The sequence below is a fragment of the Leptosomus discolor genome, chromosome 6, assembly GCF_034619465.1.
Source record: "Leptosomus discolor isolate bLepDis1 chromosome 6, bLepDis1.hap2, whole genome shotgun sequence".
Lineage (NCBI taxonomy): Eukaryota > Metazoa > Chordata > Aves > Leptosomiformes > Leptosomidae > Leptosomus > Leptosomus discolor.
This window is the reverse complement of record NC_141396.1, coordinates 33,956,448-33,976,326: the sequence shown is the minus strand read 5'-3', so window position 1 is coordinate 33,976,326 and position 19,879 is coordinate 33,956,448. Positions and strand designations below refer to the sequence as shown.

General features: G+C 41.2%; 1 protein-coding gene across 1 annotated transcript; it reads right to left on the bottom strand.

Moving 5' to 3' along the window:
• Window positions 1–10,397: 10,397 nt before the first annotated feature.
• On the bottom strand, window positions 10,398–18,056 carry CDK1 (cyclin dependent kinase 1). The gene is made up of 7 exons (XM_009952445.2): window positions 18,020–18,056; window positions 16,410–16,566; window positions 15,181–15,304; window positions 14,619–14,789; window positions 13,907–14,070; window positions 13,635–13,776; window positions 10,398–10,511 (listed from the first exon to the last, which is right to left on the bottom strand). Exons 1-7 carry the CDS (start codon window positions 18,054–18,056, stop codon window positions 10,398–10,400), a joined length of 909 nt encoding a protein of 302 aa, XP_009950747.1.
• Window positions 18,057–19,879: the final 1,823 nt, after the last annotated feature.

Here is a 19,879-nt window from a genome sequence, read left to right as displayed (position 1 = left end):
AACTTCCCCTTTTCTAAGCTGGGGCTGTTCTTAACGAAGAAGGTATTTTCAAACTGTATGACATGCATTATATGAGAAAATTATACATAGCAATTTACTCACCTATATAAAATGGGGTTTAATTGCAGTAGACCATAATGTCAGAGCTAAAATTTATTCTTTTTATTGACATGAGGGCAAATTAAACTCCACCTTATTTCTCTATTTTTTTTTGGTTTGAAGAGACCTGCCTAGTTTTTAATGTACATGGCAGGAGCAGTCAGAGGACTCTAGTTAGGCTACATCTAATAATCTCCTAAGGAAAAAAAAAAAAGCATCTTCCATAGATTTCTTTTCTGTAGCCTTTCAGTAAGAAGTTGAGTGATGTCTCAAGCTCCTCAAACACAGGGTCGCTTGCTAGTGCCTGTGCCGCATCTGAGTGTGTGCGTGGTGTTTGTTGCATTGCAATGTATTGTAACTGAGAACACAATCTCTCGAATGGAACAAGCAAAGGTGTGAGGTTTAGCATTCCCGCTGGAAAGGAGCACAGCCTGGCTTATGGCTTGGGGTTTTGAAGATGTACAGTAAGAGTTAAATCCTAGAGTCGATCTTTGGCAGGGCTTCCGTGAGTTGAAAAATGATGTATGGTGACTCTGAGTTAGGCCAATGACAGGTTTTACTAAAGACTCTCTTTTTCTTTGTACTCAATCTCTGTCCTTAGAATTGATGTTCCTTGTGGAGATGGGTACATTATGTGTGATCTCTTTAACTGAAAAACACCCCATTATAAAGAAGCAGCATTTATTTATGATCTTTGACTATGCACATTTACCTAGACCGTATTATAAGCACTTGAATGAGAACTGGGAAATAATTAGTGTATTTTTCCATTCCCAAGGATCACTATCAAAGTAAATCTCCTATACATTAGCGTGTGCATTCCTGCCTCAAGCAGCTCAGTGAACAGAATTATTAGTGTAAACTTGTGATAGCTATGTATCTGTACATTACACTCTACATTGAGAGAGGAGAGGATAAAAAATCGTGTACCAGTACTGGGGTGAATTTTACCAGGCATGTGATTGCATAATCCCATGCCTCTGACAGCAGATCAAGTCAGCTGGGAAGTATTTTACATAGTTCTGCTTTTAGCCAAAAACTTTTGCGTTTAGGAGAACACAGTTATCAACAAATAAAACCAAGACCTTATATTTAAAGTCAGTGTTGAGGACAAAATTCTCAACTGCTATAAACTCGACTTTATTATTTTTATTATTTTTTACCAGCAGAGAATCTAGTCAAGCTTATGAAAGGCACTTACAAAATGACAGATTGCAAAACAAAACCAGAGGTGCAATTTTGCACACACATATCAAGTACAGAATGGAAAATCGAAAGATTAAGTGTGCAGACTTCAAAAAAAAATCCACTGCGCAACTGGCCAGTGGACAATTGATAGGGATTTGTTAGACTGATTATGAACCTGTTATAGTCAAATTATATTGACTGGCACTTCTGTGACACTTGCTTTATTAAGCATAGTCTTTCTGATAATTAATTTCAGCATGAAATAGTTTTACAGAGGCTTTTTTGTGTTAGCATAAGTGATTCTTCACTGAAGAAAGAAATCAGTGTGTCAGTATGGTACTGGACATCTTTGAAGTTAGCAAAATTTAACTGTCCAGATGTTTCATGAAAGGCTTTCAATTCAGATAGTATTTTCAGCCTGGCTGCCGACCAGAAAATAAATACCCTTCAATTTTTCATGGAGTCAGGAGAGTCTGATGGAGTTTTTCCTCCTCTTCCCTGCCCCCCTCCCCCGCAGTGGTTGTCAGTACTGAGGTACCAGAGTGACACCTTGTGGTCAAGAGTGAGCTTAAAAACAACAACAAAGAAACTAGGACTAATAAGAGAATATTTTTTTAATGCTAAATACACATCGGTACTTTACCACATTTTGTCATAGTTCATCTAAAATAATGTTTCCTACAGCTCTATTGTTTTTATTTTCACACAGTTATGAACTAAGCAAGAAAATGAAATTTATTAATTACTGATCCAGGGAAGAGTACCAGATTTCTGCAATGAGATTTAAAAAAAAAAAAAAACAAAAAAAAACCCACACACACACTTCTCCAAAGTCTTTTAAATTTTGTTTTAGTATTAAAATCATTATTTCTCAGACAACTTTTAAGAATGGCTTCCCCAAAAATCTTTTTTTTTCCCCCCTTATGGGAACATAAAATAGTTTAAGCTTTATCATCTATCTGCCAATTTTATGCGTTCTACACTGTTTCCTTTCTTCCTTTTATCCTTTTGCCTGTCACCAAAGGATGCCGAGTAACTATTAACTTCCCAGCAAGTCATTAGTCCCAGTAAATCTCAAGTTGAGATTCTGAGCTGGGTGAGGTAATTCATAGAAGCTGTAATTCCTCATCCTTGGATTACAGTTTTCAAATAAGATCAAGACAAATCTAATAGAAGAGAACCCTTCCTCCTTTCTGCAGTCAGTGAGTTAAAAGATGTTTCAGAAACACATGCTTGCATTGGGGGAAAAGAAATCGGCAGGTGTCAGGCGCATTTGTAGTACAAAGTAATTATGTGTTCAGAGCCCACAGCAAATATAGTTCAGCAAACAGCTGTGAAATATTTACACTGCTGTCCACAGTTTACACAGCAAGGCATTGAAATGGAGCATAGAAGCTCAGGGACTTGATCACAGAGTAACAAGTGACTGTTCTGAGATAACATAAAAAGGTCAAGATCCTGTGGGAAGCAACCAAAGACGACCCCTGAAGAGGGACAATAAGAGACTTAGTCTTTTCCCTGCCTTCCTTCAACTAGACAAATCCTTTCTGATCTCCACAGGTGTCTGAAGACCTGCTAGGTCACAGCAGTAAGCTGTTAACAGCGTGATCCATTAAGAGAGCCTAGAGGGTGAAAAGGACTGACCTTTGCTTTTGTCCCCCATGCCACCAACTGGCAGCATTTCAGATCCTGAGCTCCCCTCATATGAAAGAGTCAAGATGGGACAACCTCAGGTTTTAGGTAACCCTCCTCATTGTCTTTAGTCCCTGTTGGAAGCAAGATAGGCAGAGCCATCCCTTGGTTTGGTTATGACGTTCTTCCTCTAATCACTCTCAAGAATGGCCTTCAAAAAGTTCCATCTCTGATGCCTCTTAAGTCAATAGACTCAGATAACAGAGGGGAAGAAAAGTAGCACTGAAGGGCAGCTGGAGATGGAAGGAATGGCAGTGAGGACTTTTAGTGACACAGGCACAAAATATCTCATTTTTTTAGGCAAAAATATCTCTCCTGAAAGACCAACAAATGGCAGGAAAAGTGATAGTTAATGGGTGCTGTACAAAGAAAAGGCATAGGTGCAGAGCAAATCAAAAACAGTGGAGCTCCCTTAGCCCCACTTGGATTAGAAGGGCCCATGGGGCATTGCTTACTAAGCAAGTCTAAGCTGTCAAGGAAAAATAATGTTCCTCCAGGACTAAGGGTCCAGGAAGATACCAAGATCACAGGTTTTGACTCTGTCAAAAACACATTGCCTTGCACATACTGGATATTTTGAGTTGTAGGCAGGACTTAAAAATTAAATCCAATAGGTTACCACTTAAAATAGTTTGGGAAAATAGACAACCACCTCCAACAGTCTAGTCTAAACCCTATAGAGGCCAGCAGGAAGGTTTTTATTAAATTCAAATAACTGAATATAGCTAATCCTGTGAAGCCCCTAATTATCCCCAAAGGCATAATACCTGTTATTTTAGCAAGTAGGAGAGACCGGCTACCACTTCCAATTCTTCCGTTAAAGGCAATCAGCCACCTCTATTGGATGGATATGTTTGAGATAGTCAATTAATCAGTCAGCAGCAGCAGCAGAGACTGCTATTGATTCAGACACAATGAGAATATATTGAAATAGCCAACAGATCATGCTGAAGTAAAATATGCCCAATATGACATCTACATGTGAGAAGACAATTCTTTATACAGGAATACACAGTGGGAACAAAACCAAGTCATTACCCGAAATCAGCCATTGACACAGCAGACGTAAACCAGAGCTGGTGGTCAAAGCAATGGGAAATTTTTACATTCCCCCATAAATTGGTGCAACTTGTCAGAAAATAAGGGAAGGAGTTTGGTTGAGAACGAATAGTCAGGCTTAATGGAGTAGGGCCTCTGTATCAATGTGTCCTTATTCTCACTCTGTCTTTACAAAGCTGATGCCAAATAAAATCAAAGAGAGCCAGTAGTAGTGCCATGTCTTCATGCAGCTGTGTAGACATTGAGCAGGAAATACTGCTATTCAGAATTGACTATTCAGACATAATCCCAGATACTGATAAGGGAACGCTAGTAAGTTCTTAATCATTCGCTGCAGTTTTATTTGCTGCTTAAAAGTAATTTTAAGTGTAGAAATGCACCTGCAATCTGGCTGAATAGATACCTTCTTTACAACTCCAGCAGGTACATTTCCCACCTGCCCCCCCCGCCAATGTAAATCTTACACCTACCCCATGCTTCAGCAGATGAAGTAGCAGAGGAGCACTTTGCAGTGCATGTTGCAGGACAAACAGGAGGTTCCTTAGGTAATTAATAGAGGGGGAGGTTGTTTACATGATCCTTTTTAGGAATGTCACAATAGCTTGACATCCTCTCCCTCCTGGAGAAAACTGATTATACAGACGCTGAAAAACATACCTTCACACAGCACTGAAAAGTTAAAGTTAGTCCTCTCCTCTTTTAGCACCATCCGAATTAGACTAAACATGCATTTACCAGCTGCTGCAGAACTGTCCCGAGGCAGGGCCTTTTCAGCCCCTAAAAGCCTGGTACCTCCTTGTGCTGCTCCACCAATTTAGTTAACAGCAGCTTTAGACTTCACTCAGAAACTGACTTATGCATAAGTGACATTTTCCAAATTTAATTGTTAGAAGGTGTGCAGCATTTTCCTTCATTTAATAAGATTTTTTTTAAAATCATTAACCTCTTTCCTTTAGTCACACACATTATTATGTTAACCTTATGCCTTTTGGCCCTAACTGTACACAGTGTAAAATGGGGGGTAATGTTTCCATTTCCCGGCAAATTGCACGGTGTTCCAGTGGATTCACCTTTGCCAGTTGCAGTAAATACATTCTTCTGGTTCTAGCAACAGCAGTTAAGGGTTGAAGTTTATCTTTAGCAGCTCAGATTGAGAATAGTCCTTTCCCAGTACTGACAAATTATCACTAGTTGTAACTTGGGTTAGGACAGACATTTAATGTACTTCTACAGCACCTAAGGTTGATATTTTCACAAATGCTCTAGGTGCAACTTTAATCCACCTAGTGAAGGGCATGGATAGGGATTATGAGATCTTTCAGAGCTGGGTAGGTAGGTAAACTGTAGGTGAGGGTTTGGGGTTTTAAACTTTTTTTCCCCCCTTTAAATCAACTATTACCAGATGGCCTGGTAAAGACAACAGAGCAGGTTACAAATAAGTCAGCTGCAACTTGCTGACCAGGTTCAGAACAGTCATGTCAGACCAAGCCTTAAACAGACACTGCTTTGGGAACAAGAAATTAGCTGGTTAGAGCAGAGGTCAGCCCCTGCAGGACGGGGGCCAGAGGCAGCCCACAGACCCATTTGGACAAACAAAGCACAAGGCTGGTGAACAAAAGCCAGGGCAGTTCAGGAGAGGAAGCAGCTCCTGACTCAGCCCTGAGGAGCTTCTTCTTTCCTGAGGCCAAAAAAAAAAAAAAAATCTTCCCTCCACAAGGTGCTTCCCAGCTCCGACTGAGATTTGAATAGTGCTGTTTTTCTTTTCTAAATTAGAGATCAATTCTGCGACACTGCCCTTAGAAGGGTTCTGATGTCAGGTTTAGACTAGATAGGAGTCTCAAACTGAGAACGTTCTCCACTGCAAAAGTATTTAGGAAGTTTCTGGCATGTCTTTCACACCATTCATGGCCTTCAGATCACCCTTTTCTTGCATCATTTCTGGTGCTTGCATTGCTTTTGTCGTCTGCTCTGAGCGACCTCCTACCTGCTTAGAAAGACCCCTCCTTTCTCATCAATAGAAGTTCCTCCTTCAGATCCCTCCCCCCCGCAAGAACTCTTCCTGGCTCTTCTCACAAGCAAGAAAAAACAAACAACGAAACACCACTGTGTTGAACTACAGGACTTAGGGTGAAAATTTTGTTCTCCTCCAGACAAATCACAAGACCTCTCCCTGCTTCAGCCCTGATCACTACTCTTAATATGGAACCTGCTAATGTAGAACGTTCTAAACTACGGGTGGGAAGCACTAAGTATTAATTTTCCTAGACTTGCCTTTACCTGAAACACTATCTTTTCTCTTTCATGAAACTTCTTGCATCTCCTACCCCAGTAAATGCTGGGTAGAGAATATGATTTATAACGGCATACACAGCCAATGGGTTTTAAGAATGAGACCCTCTGAGAAAATTAAGAGACATGCTTTCAAAAGCAAACATGACTCTAGGAGTGGCTGCTGTATGACGGAGGAAAATATTTAAGACAAGAAAAAAAGCAAGAAAGAGACACCACAGTTATGATCAAATTGCTAGGGATTGTCAAATGAGAGAGAATCTGGATAAAAGAAAAATGCATGAGGAGTTCTGCATGCTTGGTAGCAGCAATTTCAGGAAAAGGTATCTGCTGGTGCTGTTCCATCTATAGGTGCCATAAAGGTGCATAAACAGCGATAGGAAAATGCCCACAAGAACATACATCCCTAGAAAAGAACAGATTGTAAATAAAACTTTGTTTGAAACAGGTTAAGTCTGCAGCAGAGCATACCTATCAGCTAACTCTGCTTTACCTGTTCAAATTAAAGAGGATGGAGTTATTGAACACTGCAGCATAAAGGCATTGCTAGAATGCCTAGGCATTGGCCTAGGAAGGATCACCTCTGACCCCGACCTCCACACCAGCGCATAGAGGTACAGGTTTCTTTTTACATCAGCTTTTACCCTATTCAAGGACTTAGAAAGTAAAGTAGTAGTTCTTTCCTTTGTTCCCTGCAAAATATCTTTAAGTGCCACTTATTTTAAAAGCAGCAGACAGTAATACCATATTCTCACTAAGATTAACTATCTATGTATGAGTAAAATAAAAGCAGCTCAGCTCAGTCTACAAGAATCTAGTAGGTGCTTGGCCATTTTGAAAAGAACAAAACTTGCTAGCACTTGGAAACTTAAAAAAACCAACACCAAAACCCTGATTTGTTCCTGTGTAAAATCCCATTCCTGTATACAGCAAACTTCTTCACCTGCACTACTTTTTAATAGGATGAAGGACAAGAAAGTTAAGTAAAACAGCAAGTCGTCATTCCCTGATGGGGTTTGCTTGTGCTCTAGTAGAAAACATGTTGCTGAGCAGCGGCCATAGCACCAGAGGTAATGCTGATGCAACATTACAGAACCTTATTTCAACAAGAGCAAGCTGCTTTTAAATAAAGTAATTCCACCCCAGTTCTTGTAACATTCAGAAGAAAGCTACTGCAAGCTTGTGGAGCTTTTACAGATGCTCACTATCACTACCAAGACACTAAAGACAACTTTAAATTCAATATAGTTTCTTATTTACTAGTAATAACAGTCAGTGGGCACTTAGTAACTTCATACTAAAGCTACTGCACCTATAAGTGGGAGGAAAAAACCCCCACCTAATACCTTGCCTTCTAGTCACTTCAGAAAATGTACAGTGATTTCTGTTTTCAGCTAATCATTATCCATTTGTGGCTATGAAAAACATGCTGCCTATTGCCTGGTAGGCCCACATCCAACAGTTAGTTTAGTACAATTCTATTGTCTAAACATCCACTAAGAGTCACAAACCAGCAAAACCCTACCAAGCACTATGACGTCCTTAACTGAAGTACAAATGTTGTGCCATGGCAATTCAATTCTCCCAATGCACAGCCAAAGCACTATCCATAAGTAGGGCTGCCATTTATTACCCACAGCATGGTAAATCCCTAAAGGACAAGGCACCTCAAGTTTCACCAGTATAAAATGGAGCTTCAGATAGCCCAAACCTGGGCATCGCAAGCCTTCCACATACTAGGCCCAGACTCAGCAGGGTAGTTACAAAGTCCTAGATGATCTATTTTTCCTTAAGAGAAGTTATTTGCATCATTGATAACTCTGCACTGTATTTCAGAATGGAGCTATTAAAATTAGTCATGTCTTCAGTTACAGTATTCACCACCTTATCTGACCTCAGACGGATAGTTCTGTTCCTTTCTCTGTCCCATTTACTAGTACTACAGTAGTTCGTTCAGAGCTACAGTGCTAGCTGTGTTACACCACCAGTCGTTAGAATGCCTGAGTAAACAAGAAAGACTGCAGACTTGTAGTAAGTTATTTTTTAAAAAGAAGCTTTCTTTGGAAGTTTTAGTACTGAAATCTTTCAGTTAAGATAGGCTAAAGTGTTCACTGTATCCCATGAAACAGAGGCAGACGCCAGTACCTACATGGCAAAAATAGGGCTTTACCTATATTGCAAGCAACAAAAATCTGAGTTTGCCTAGCTGAAGTAGTCTTCTCCGAAGAACTTAAAAGTCTGTCCACTACGAAGAGACAAACTAAATGTTAAGATCCCCAGTATTTAACAGATTAACTTCTGATTTTCAGAGCAGGTTCTAGCAGGTTCCCTTTGTTTTAGTACACAAAGGTAAACAGTGAACACCAGCAATATGCCTCAACCTGTATAGCTCATGTCAAGTTACTACATTCAAAACCAGATAAATTATGTCCCTAGTTTGTCTTTCTATTGCATCATATTGCTGGTGTTAATAGAAAGGAGTCAGCCATACCAATCATCTTTCCCTCTGCCTTCAATTAAGTAACTTTCTGTATAAGCAATTAAAAAAAAAAATCTCCACTTCTAAATGATTCCATTAAGCTGACAGTATCCAGATACTTCTAGAAATTAAGTACCACTCTGCAGAGAACAATGCTAACACCCCAAAACCAGTATTTACATCAAAAAGTGCTACTTGTTAACAAAAACTAGGTCTAACACTAATACTTTCAGCTAATCATTGATAGGCAACAGGCAGCTGAAGGACCAGATGTCATCATCTCCACTGCTTTTGTTTCAAAGTCTCTCTTCTGCAGCTGGCAGACGGGGCTTACAAACCTCACTGTTCATGAGGAGTCCATTTTGTTCCTTTCACATTCCTGATCTAGAAACTTGAATACTTTCATTACTAGTCCACACTTTGCTGCAAGATTTGGCCCCTAACCAGCAAGTAAAGGAGCACCATAGCGCTTCAATCCAATGAAGCTTAAGACAGACATGCACCCTGTCCCTGCTGATGTACCTGAAAGCCAAGAATAGAGGTAGCAACTCTAAGTGTAACATACAAACAGTTATTAGTATATACGGCTGAATTCCATTTGAACTTTTCGCAGTACTGAACTTTACAGGTGAGAATGTTGGGGAGCCTTAGAAAGCTCCTGCTTTAGTCATGGGAGAGTCTGTAGACACATCTGTATCTCAGTCTATGATCACAATACCCAGCAGTCATGTTAAGTCAACATTTACTTGACTATTCCTATAGGAAGACAGACTAGTTTTCACATTCAAGCATAATTTAGGGGGCCCTACCTTTAATAATCAGAGAACTGTATTACTATTAGCAGTCAGAAGGGGCCCTGTTAAGCTGTTACACATTGGGGTATAGACAGTCCATGTAAAATTTAAGGTATCAAACCTTAACTGGCTCAGGAGTTGGAACTACGCCCATTCACAAGTTAACATGTCAACATTCTTGAGCCTTCAAGGCAACAGAAAAGCATAGAGAGCAAGGATTTTTCCAAATGCTGATTTACAAATACTTTCAAAAACTCAAATCCTAAAGTGAGTTTGGCCATCTACTTGGCTTTAGTAAGCTGCAATTCTTCAGAATATCTCAATTTACATGTCCTTTGGCACACCAATTGCCATGCTTAAGTGAAATTTTAACTGACATTATGGCGAAACAACTCAAACTTCAGAGGAATTTCCTGTATCTTCCTATCATGTCAAGAATGGTGTCATGGTTTTAGGCTACCCACCTTTTTTTTTTTTTTTGGACGAGTGGTACCTTACCAGCACATTCCAAGGAAATCAGAGTCCTTTTGTAGAGCAACTATCATCTGGAAATAAGTTCATTCCTTCACTGGATTTAAAGCTTTATTTATAGAAAGTTCACTGCATTAATGGCAGCAGTATTTGCATTGTATTTGAACTCAGCACTAATAGGTTAATATTTACATTCAGTTAACACTTAAACCAAAACAAACTAAAACACAGCCACAGTTTTAGAGCAGAAAGACAGACATACAAGTTACAGACAGACTTAATAGTTAAAGTAATCACAATTATTTCAACTCTGGTCCAAAGGTCTGTTATTTCTTAAACAGACTAGCAGGAAGAGTGGATTTGTCCAAGTCGTCAAAATATGGATGCTTCAAGGCCATTTTGCCAGAAATTCTTTTTGCAGGATCATAAATTAACATTTTCTGGAAGAAAAAAGAAAACTCATTTACTCCCAGCTGAAATGGGAACTAAAATCACGTTAGTTAGATATTTAACCACAGTAATAATCAAGTAACCATAGAGTTAAGTTTTCCCCCTGCGTTCTAGGATTTCCTATAGAGGGAGAGGTCATTTCCACCTATAAGTCAGTAGTGATGCATAACATCTCTAAAAGCGAAGAAATATTTATTCTCCCATTCAATAACCAAGCACATGTATGTATCTGGGCCCTACACGCACTGAACTAAATACAGAACCAGGCATCAAGTGGCAATGATTTTTAGTCTCAGCTTCTCACCTAAGGGAAATTAATAAGCTTTTAGGCTGTTAAAGCCCAAAACACTTACAAGGACAAGTGGTCCTATGCTGGTTTTGTTAAGCTGACATTGAAGAAATTGAGGTCAAATTGCTTCTACTCAGCTTGGTGCAGTGGTTTACAATTAAAATATAGGAGAGCAATCACTCAGTTACAGAATCCAAACAGGAAAGGTACATACAAACAGTAGAACTGAAGAAACCCAGAGTCTGAAAACTTGACTTTCTTTGCAGTAAGTTACTTCAGCTGAAGACCTCAATAATACGGTTGATGAGAGCAAATAGAAGGGATGCCACAGTCACCAAAATAACACCCAGAACTTTCTAGAACAGGCAAGAGATTTGTTTTGCTAGCAGTTTAAGAATGCATCTACATTTTATATCATACAGCCAGCAGCCAAAAAGAGGAAAGGAACAAACCATTTCGTTTTCTGCTAGACCTAAAACTAACAAAATTGCTGCAAAGTGTTTTTGCTTTTATTTCTCCTTACTGAAGGAAAGTACTTCTCAAATTCAAGTAATCAGTATTCTACCACCTGTTTCTCCCCTATCCCCACAACAAATTTACCTTCCAGAAAAAAAAAACTTAACCAGTATTACTCTGCCCAGTATTCAGTCTTGATGTTTAGCTATCTTTAGACTTCATCCTACAGGGAGTCTTCCAAGTTGATTTAAACCACTGAATTTGCATTTATATACTCTGAACTCTTGCCAAATGCAACGATATCTGGATTTAACCTTGTGTGCCCAACTTTACCTTAAGTGAGAGGTTGTCATTAGCTATACCACCAGAACAACAGTATCCTACAGCTAATACTGATATCAAAGGTTCTCTTAAAATTGACTCAGACAAAAAAGGGCACATTTCTCTGAAAAAGGGATACTGTGACATTGAGACTACAGCACTTCAGGTGCTAGATTAAGTGACCATTTCTTCTCTGAGCAATCTGGAACACAGATTTTCCTGAAATTTAGTGTCTGATAGACCAAAGCTTTTGATGACAGCCATTAACTGCCACAGAAGTCATTTAGTTGATGAAGGTCTTAAGATTACAACTTCACCAAGCAACCGGTCTTAAAAATACGTAACCCATTTTCAGAGAGAACAATTTTACATACTAGTTCCATCTGCAATACTCTATAGGAGGAGAAATTAATGTTTTCATTGACACATCAGAGCTTGTGCTCCAGAATTAACTATTCAGTCGTGTTGCCTTCAAAATCATATTACTGCTTTGGGCTTAGAAGCACCAGAGGAAACTTAAATGGATTCCAGATGCCCAAGAATTCAGCCATACCACTGTCCCCAGGCATTAATAGGAAGCTAAAACATTTATTAATTTAAGGCAAAACTATACAAGATTTTACAGAATTCTCTGATACTAGTATTATATTCTCACCATCTAAGGAACTAGTTATTTTTTGCCTTTATTAGCAGCAGCCCAAAACAGTGGTTTTACACAATGAAGCCACAACTGAGGTCAGATGAGTACTTAGCAGGCCAGTGACACAGCTGTATCAACAAGATCCACCTACGTGTTCAACTTGGAGTTTGTAAATATAATCAGTAACCATTTATTTCAAACTGATTTAACAGTGATGCTGTCATTGGACACAGAAGAATTATCCCAGATTAAGTCAGTTATTTCTGTAAAACAACGCTGCTACAAGGATCAGAGAGCTATCCAAAACAACTGTATGTTTAACAAAGGTTGTTCAGGTTGTCAGGCTGAACCGTGGCTCTGTTCTCACAAAGAAAAACTGTGAGAACTCATGGTCATTTGAGCTTCTTAGGTAACCATTTCATTCAGAGTATTTTGCCATAGCCATACCAATACGGGTAATAAATTACTTTGTGACTGTTAAAAACATGAGCCAGCTACACAGGTACCAAGATGGTTCTGAGGTTTCAGCTTGCCTTCAGACACCGAGCACCCACCCCACACCCCCATATGCAAGTCTGCACTGTGTAAATGCAGCTTCCGGAGAGCCAAGTAATAAAGTCACCAAGGTACATTCCTAGGTGTGACCTTAGATGCACCTAAGTATAAAACGTGATCTAAATTAGTCTGCAGTTGACAAGCTGGAAGAGCACTAAGTGGAAAAGCCAGATGAAGAGCTTTTCAAACAAAAGCTTAGTGTGGTAGTGCAACTGCATGGCCACAGAACCGAAAGAAACCCACAGCAGACAAAAAAAACACCAATTAAAAAAGTTAACCCCCCCCAGACAAAAATATTTAACTCAAATTTTAAAGGCACTTGAGACAGACACTGCAGACTAACTTAAACTAAGCCCATAGTTTCACAGCTAATCAATAAATTCAGCTGTTTCCATTATTGTTTATTCAGTTAAGACCATCATGGAAGCATAATCCACATGCTACCATAAAAGAAAAACATTTCCAACTGGATCAGCAGTCATACAGCCACATCACGATTAATGCTGGCACCAGGAAGGAGACAGCTACCATTTGTGGGCAGAAGCCTTCACTTAGACCTATTTGTAAAAGTGCATCCTCACTTTCAAGTTGTACCTGCCTTATTAGTATAAAAAAGCTGAGGCATAATTGCTTAATGAGAAAAGTAGTCTAGTCATCTACTATTTATGAAAGAAGTGAGCAAATGTCACACAAGGTGTCAGTTCTACAAGACGACAGCCCATACCATTGCCGATAGTTTGAAGATCTCCTCATCATTCTAGCCAAGACTGATTAGTACAGCTTTTCGTATTCTAGAGTATTTGAGGTGACCTGGTCTGTTCCTTAATCAGCAGTTTACGAAAGACTACTTACAGACAGCAGATCGAGTCCATCTTCATCTAAGTTTTTGACATGTGTTTCAAGGCTGCCAGGTTTCCATTTTGGGAATGTGTTTTTATAGTCTTGCAGGGATTCCACTTCAGGCCACACCTCATTGTTGGGGGTCCCTAGAGCTCTGCGCAAGTACAAGCAAAATATTGAGCTGTCTAGTCTGAAATCCGCACGCACTACTATGGTTTTAATAAGCACACAGCACTGTTGTGCAGTGCTGCACAAGTAGCAGGACAAGGTTCAGCCTAACATACCTGAAGATTCTGAAGAGCTGGTCAATCTCCGAGTCCCCATGGAAAAGCGGCTTTTTAGTTGCCAACTCAGCAAATATGGTACCTATGCTCCATATGTCTACAGGAGTAGAGTAACGAGCAGATCCTAGCAAGACCTCTGGAGACCTGTACCACAGTGTCACAACCTATTGAACAAGGAAATTTTATAGGTTTATAGAATCGGATCCTCTAATTGCCTGCAAAAACAATGGCTCATTATTAAGCAGCATTCACTTTTTTTGGTTAAAATAATAGCAAATGCTAGAAGTTTTAGTGAAAATGCTAGTCTCAAACTTCATTTATAGACAAACAAACACCATTACCGTGGTTTCTACTGCAAGAAAAGTGGTTGCCTACCCTGTTTCCCAAAGAGCAGGAAGCCTTTAGCACCTCTCAACAAACAAGTACTTTGTGAAGCAAAAATGCTCCTACAAGACAACAAACAACAAGTTCTGGCCCATCTAATTCATTGTCAAGGCAATAGAGGGATTCATAAGATGCTTTGGAACCTTAGAGTAAAACCACAGTCAGGGAGATGGAAAGCCATCAAATAAAATGAAACCAAAATATAACTTTTTGATACTGTTAGGTTTATGACTTCAAATACTCCAAGTTTTTTTTAGCTGTTTCATATTGTTATCACCAGGAAGCTAATAAACATAGCCCAAATCACCAAGAGGATGTTCCAACTCACTTCATGAGTGTATACCCGCACTGGAATTCCAAAGGCTCGAGCCAATCCAAAGTCTGCCAGTTTAATCACTCCGTGGTCATCTATTAAGAGATTCTGAGGTTTTAAGTCTCTGTGCAGAACTCTCCTTGAATGGCAGAAGACAATACCTTGCAAGATTTGATACAAGTATCTCTAGAAAGGATGAAGTGGAGAAAAAAAGAAAAGGAGTAGCCTTTAGTACAAGTTAGTGTTCTGCAACATAAAGCTATTCTCTTACATTAGCTTTCCCCAAAGTAGCAGTAAATGGAGATCCAAAGCATTGCAGATACTGAGTTCATATCATAAAGCCACACAAATTAATTCTTTACTTAAGCTTAGTTTAAGGCAGTTTAATTTCAGTAATTAAAAGATTTTGAAGTGGCATTTGAGAGCACAGCTTGCATTCACATTATTACCCACAGCTGCTGCTTTAACCTTTCATGTCTCCTCAAGGAGTTAATTATACTGAAAATAGGAGTTGCTTATAGCTCTGTAGGTCATCTTTAGATTAATTTCTGTTACATTAAGAAATTGTCCCCATTACCTTAACACGTGAATGATCCAAATATTGGCCAGATGGAATAGTATCCAAGTATTTCTTGAGATCCATAGAAAGGAATTCAAAGACAAGATACAGTCTTGAATCCTGCATAAGAACATCCTGAAGACTAAAAATAGAGTATACAATCAACTCCATTGCAAAATGCATGGACTTGCAGTTACATTTCCCCTCTCAACAGGGATACAAGCAGACATTTCCAGATTTCTATTATGAAAGTCTTAAAAAGCTTTCCATCTTCAAAGACTGACAGGCTTAGTGAGTTATACTGTCATCTGGAAAATCACATACAGCTGAAATGGTGTCAGACTGAGATATAAACCTATATGCTTCCTCTTAAACTTATGTTCCCTCATGCCTAGTATCAAACACAGGAAGTCTGAGAAAAAGATAGTTGCCTTTAAAAGAAAGGCTGTGGATGATGGTGCCTAGCTTTTGTTTGAAGCTGGCTGATTACAGTAGAGCCTGAATTACTAGGAGGGTTTAAGGGACTATTGTAACAGGAACCTAGTAGACACAGCAGAATTTGCACAGGTTTTTAAGTATCTCCTTTATCCTTAATAGATTATAAGGGTTCCTAAACCCAAGCACACATACATACATGGTAGCACTATGTGGCTGGAACTTCACCAGTTTTAAGGCACATTAGAGATAAAATATTTTGCTGCATCAAAGAGCAAGTAAGTAGTTTGTGGGGAAGACAATAGGTGCAATCAATTGTACACGTCAAGTAGTCACTGATGGAAGTCTCGCTCATAGCTCAGCTATGACAGCATCGTAACACAACATGTAAATCTCTGCTGCAAAACAACGAGGAAGTGATTGACAACAGAGGCTCACATAAGAACACCAAGGTCAAACGGTCTATTCCAAAGTGGCAAATAAAATTCTGAGACTACCTAAAGTAACAGATTCAACCAGTTTTCATGAGGTACGCTGTCTCCATTCTGACCATAACCGCTCTGAGGATTAATTTACATAAATTACAAAAATCAACAATTTGTTAGATTCCTCCAATGGGAAGAGTCAGCACATGCAAGTCTTGATTAGAAAACTGGCATACACACAGGATTTGGGACTACAGCTATTTGCTGCAAATCAGACACTCTATTAAGCAGAGTAGCTCTCGCCTCACTAGAATGGTGGAAAAATAATTTATCTGAAGGGACCTAGTGCCCTTCAAAGGGTTTAGCTAAACAGCAGCATATGCATACCAGACTATATTGGGATGACGCAGCTCTTTTAATAAAGAAATTTCTCGGATAGCAGTACTTGGAACACCTTCCTCCTCACTTTCTAGGCGTATTTTCTTCATTGCAACCACTTGGCCTGTGGTTTTGTGCCGACCTTTATACACAACACCATAGGTACCTGAACAAAAAGACAGTGAAACGTAGAGGAAATACCAGCTTCAGGTACAGATAAGTCATTGCAACTAAGAACTGCCAACATAGGCAAGAGTCCTTGCAATCAAGCATTTTCTGTTTAGGCTCCATTATGAACTCCAACTTAGTTTCGACAGTTTAACCGTGCAATAGTTTTGTTTGTTTAAAGCATGCCATCCATGAACAGTGTCATTTTTCTAGGACAGGGTACTTCATAGCCGAAGTGTGAAACTTGAATATTTGGAAGATGTAGTTGTAATATCAGATAATATTTGAGTTTCAGGTTGATTAACTTTCAGGCAAGATCACTATACATCCCCAAGGGATTATGATTTTTCCCTCAATACATAATATTACAATGTTAAAGGTTTAGCTGCAAAAAAATGAGTGCTCCCTCTGTAATCAGAAGTCTGCCCGTCCATTCGGTCAGATCTATACGAATACCTCTAGCACAATCCTCAGTGCAGGAGAGAGGGTAGTGCTGTGGGTCTCAGCAGAAGGTAAAATTGGAATGAGTAGTAAGTCTCAAATAAATAATATATTTTAATTATCAGTAGATGATGTAAGTAGAACCCTCAAACCAAGACAACTTAAGTATTCTCTTTTAACCCTTCTTCAAGCATTAATCCCTCAGATTAAGCTCAAACAAACTAGGTTCTTTCAGGAAGAAAGATTCATGCACAAGGCTTCCATTATGAAGCTCTGTTGTAAGTTCCAAGCTCATAGGTTTTGCAATTATCTTTTAGAGTGCCTTCTCAGAGTAACATACTACAAGTTCTCGAGTCGACAGAAGGCTAAAGCATAAAACAGACTTCTACCTTTAACATAAGCTAGATTTCCAGTGAAAGGGGGGTTGTGACTAACATCTGCATTGAAGCCATCTTCTTAGTGCCTTACAGTGAATTAGCTGTTAAAATTCACTTCTCCAGAGGTTTACAACCTGCTCTTTCCCTCGACAAGCATAGTGACCGGATGTAATATGAGCATAATAATCCACAAGCCACTACTCCCTACCACCAACTCCAAGCAAAATATACACCACAAAGGGTACCAACACAGTAAAACTCCAGGAGCAACTGGTACACAAGTTCACATACAGAAGAACAGAGGAGCTTCCTAAATTGAAAAGCTGGTTTCAGGCCTCAGAAAATTTATTTTCCCTCACTCTTGGGGGTAAATTACACTGTTAGCCATCAATATGAACGCAGACACTTCTCAACACTGATCAGTTGCTTCAACTAGACCACGTCACTTTCAGAAGGCAGCCTGAAAGCTTTTACATACAATACAGAGATAATTACTGCAGTAAACCACAGGCTTATTTTACCAGTTAGTTGAATCTCAGTAGTTCCTCTAATAGCCAGGGTGCACAGAGCTTCTATGACACTGGATAACTCAAGCTGTGGAGCATTACAAGGCTCACAGTTTTCCATACTTACCTTCTCCAATCTTCTCTATTTTTGTATAATCATCCATTGCTACGGTTATCCTTGAAATGAACAGGAAAAAAAAAAACACATGAGGGTGAACAGTTGCTGTCCTAAATACAGCCAACTCACTGAAATTACGCCAAGTCTTTAGACACTAGTTTTGCCTTACGTAATTAGGATGCAACAGGGATCACTTACCGTTCTCCTCAACAAAAACACAGGTTTTTGTTTGAGGTTCCAACTAGAAAAGCTACATCACAAAGTGTAAGTGGGCACCAAAAGGAGAAAGATGCTTTTGTGGAGAAAGTTCCTCCAAACAACTGAAAAAACACACCCTACTCATTAGTTTTACATAGTTACATACTAACAGGAACCCTACTATCCAAAATCACAGGGTTTGATGTTAGCAACATAAGGGAACACCCACATCATTTAGTAAGTACACTGCACAGTCTTCAGAGCTACAAACCTAAACTACATTAACAGGCAGAAGGTACTAGGAGGCACTTGCACCTGGTGGGACTGACAGTTCACATCTTCCGTGCTGCTCTTGGCCCCCTTCACTGAGCACAGCGGAGCTTTCATACCAGGTTCGGAAGCGTTACGAGGTAACGAGCGAATTTGTAGTTCCAGCAGCTCGAGGAGGTTCCGAGTTCAGCCAGTGGCTAAACGAGCGGGGAAGGACAGCGAGGGCTCGCCCCTAGCCCGCTAACCGCGCAGCCGAGGTCAGGAGCACGCTTCCCTTTCGGTCCCCGCTATCACAGGTCGCATCACCTCGAAACCGCCCCCAGTGCGGGACCCGGCGAGGGCAGAAGCCCCAGGCACCCGCTCGGGGATCTGGCGCGCTGCCCACCTCCCTCCCGCCCCGGGTCTCCGGGGCGATCCTACCCAGGGATCAGGAAGGGACAGGGGCCCGCGGCGTGCCCCAGCGCGCTGCCCCGCTGGGAGGGGCATCCCTCCGCCGCCCGGCCGGCGGGGCAAGGGCTAAGGGCCGACCCCGCGCCAGCTTGCCGGCCGCTCGCCCCGCTGCCGGACCGGGTGGGGAGCGGGGGCCTCAACCCACGGCCCTGCGCGACAGGACACGGGGAACAAGCTCCCGCTGCAGCCGTTACGCGGCCGCGCGCATCAACGGCCGCAGAGAAGCGGCTCCCCAGCCCCTCGGCGGGGCCGACGCCGGCCTGGAGTACCTAGAGTGAGTCCCCGCCGGCCCCCGCCACCCCTCACCTGAGCCGCCGCCGAGCACCGCTCCCCGCCGCAAGGACGTCCCCAGGCTTGCTCAGGGGCGGGCGCGGTGCATTCGAACCAGCCGCGCGCCGCCGCGCGCCGCCAATGGCGCCGCGCTGAGATGATTCAAAGCGGCCAATCAGCGCGCGCCCCTCAGGCGGCGCCAAAGCGAGGCCGAAAGGCGGCTTCTGCCTCCGCGGTAGAACCGGCGTGGCCGGGCGCGGCAAGCTGAAGATGTGCCGGGCGTTCCCTTGGTTGGCGGTCGGTGCGGGGGGAGGCAGGGCTCGTAGCGCGGGCGGGTGGTTCCCTAAAGTCTAAAGCCTTTTCGCCCAAATGGTGGGATACGAGGGCACTAGTGAACTGGCGCTGGTGGGTGAACTAGTCGCGGCTCGAATAGTACATTAGGCTGTTTGCGTGCTGTGGGGAATATAGTCGTGTTCGGGTCAAGCTGGGCTTGTGGCTGTAGCTGCTCCTTTTAACCAAGACAGTCATGTAGATTTGGGTGCTGCGGCCAGCCAAAGCATAGATTCGTTATTTCTGGCTGCAAGGGTGCTGGTCTGTGAAGTACTGCTGTGGCTTTTGAAGCTGATTTCAATGTACACACGTTAATAAAAGGTCATCAGGTAACTTAATTACCCAGAAGCC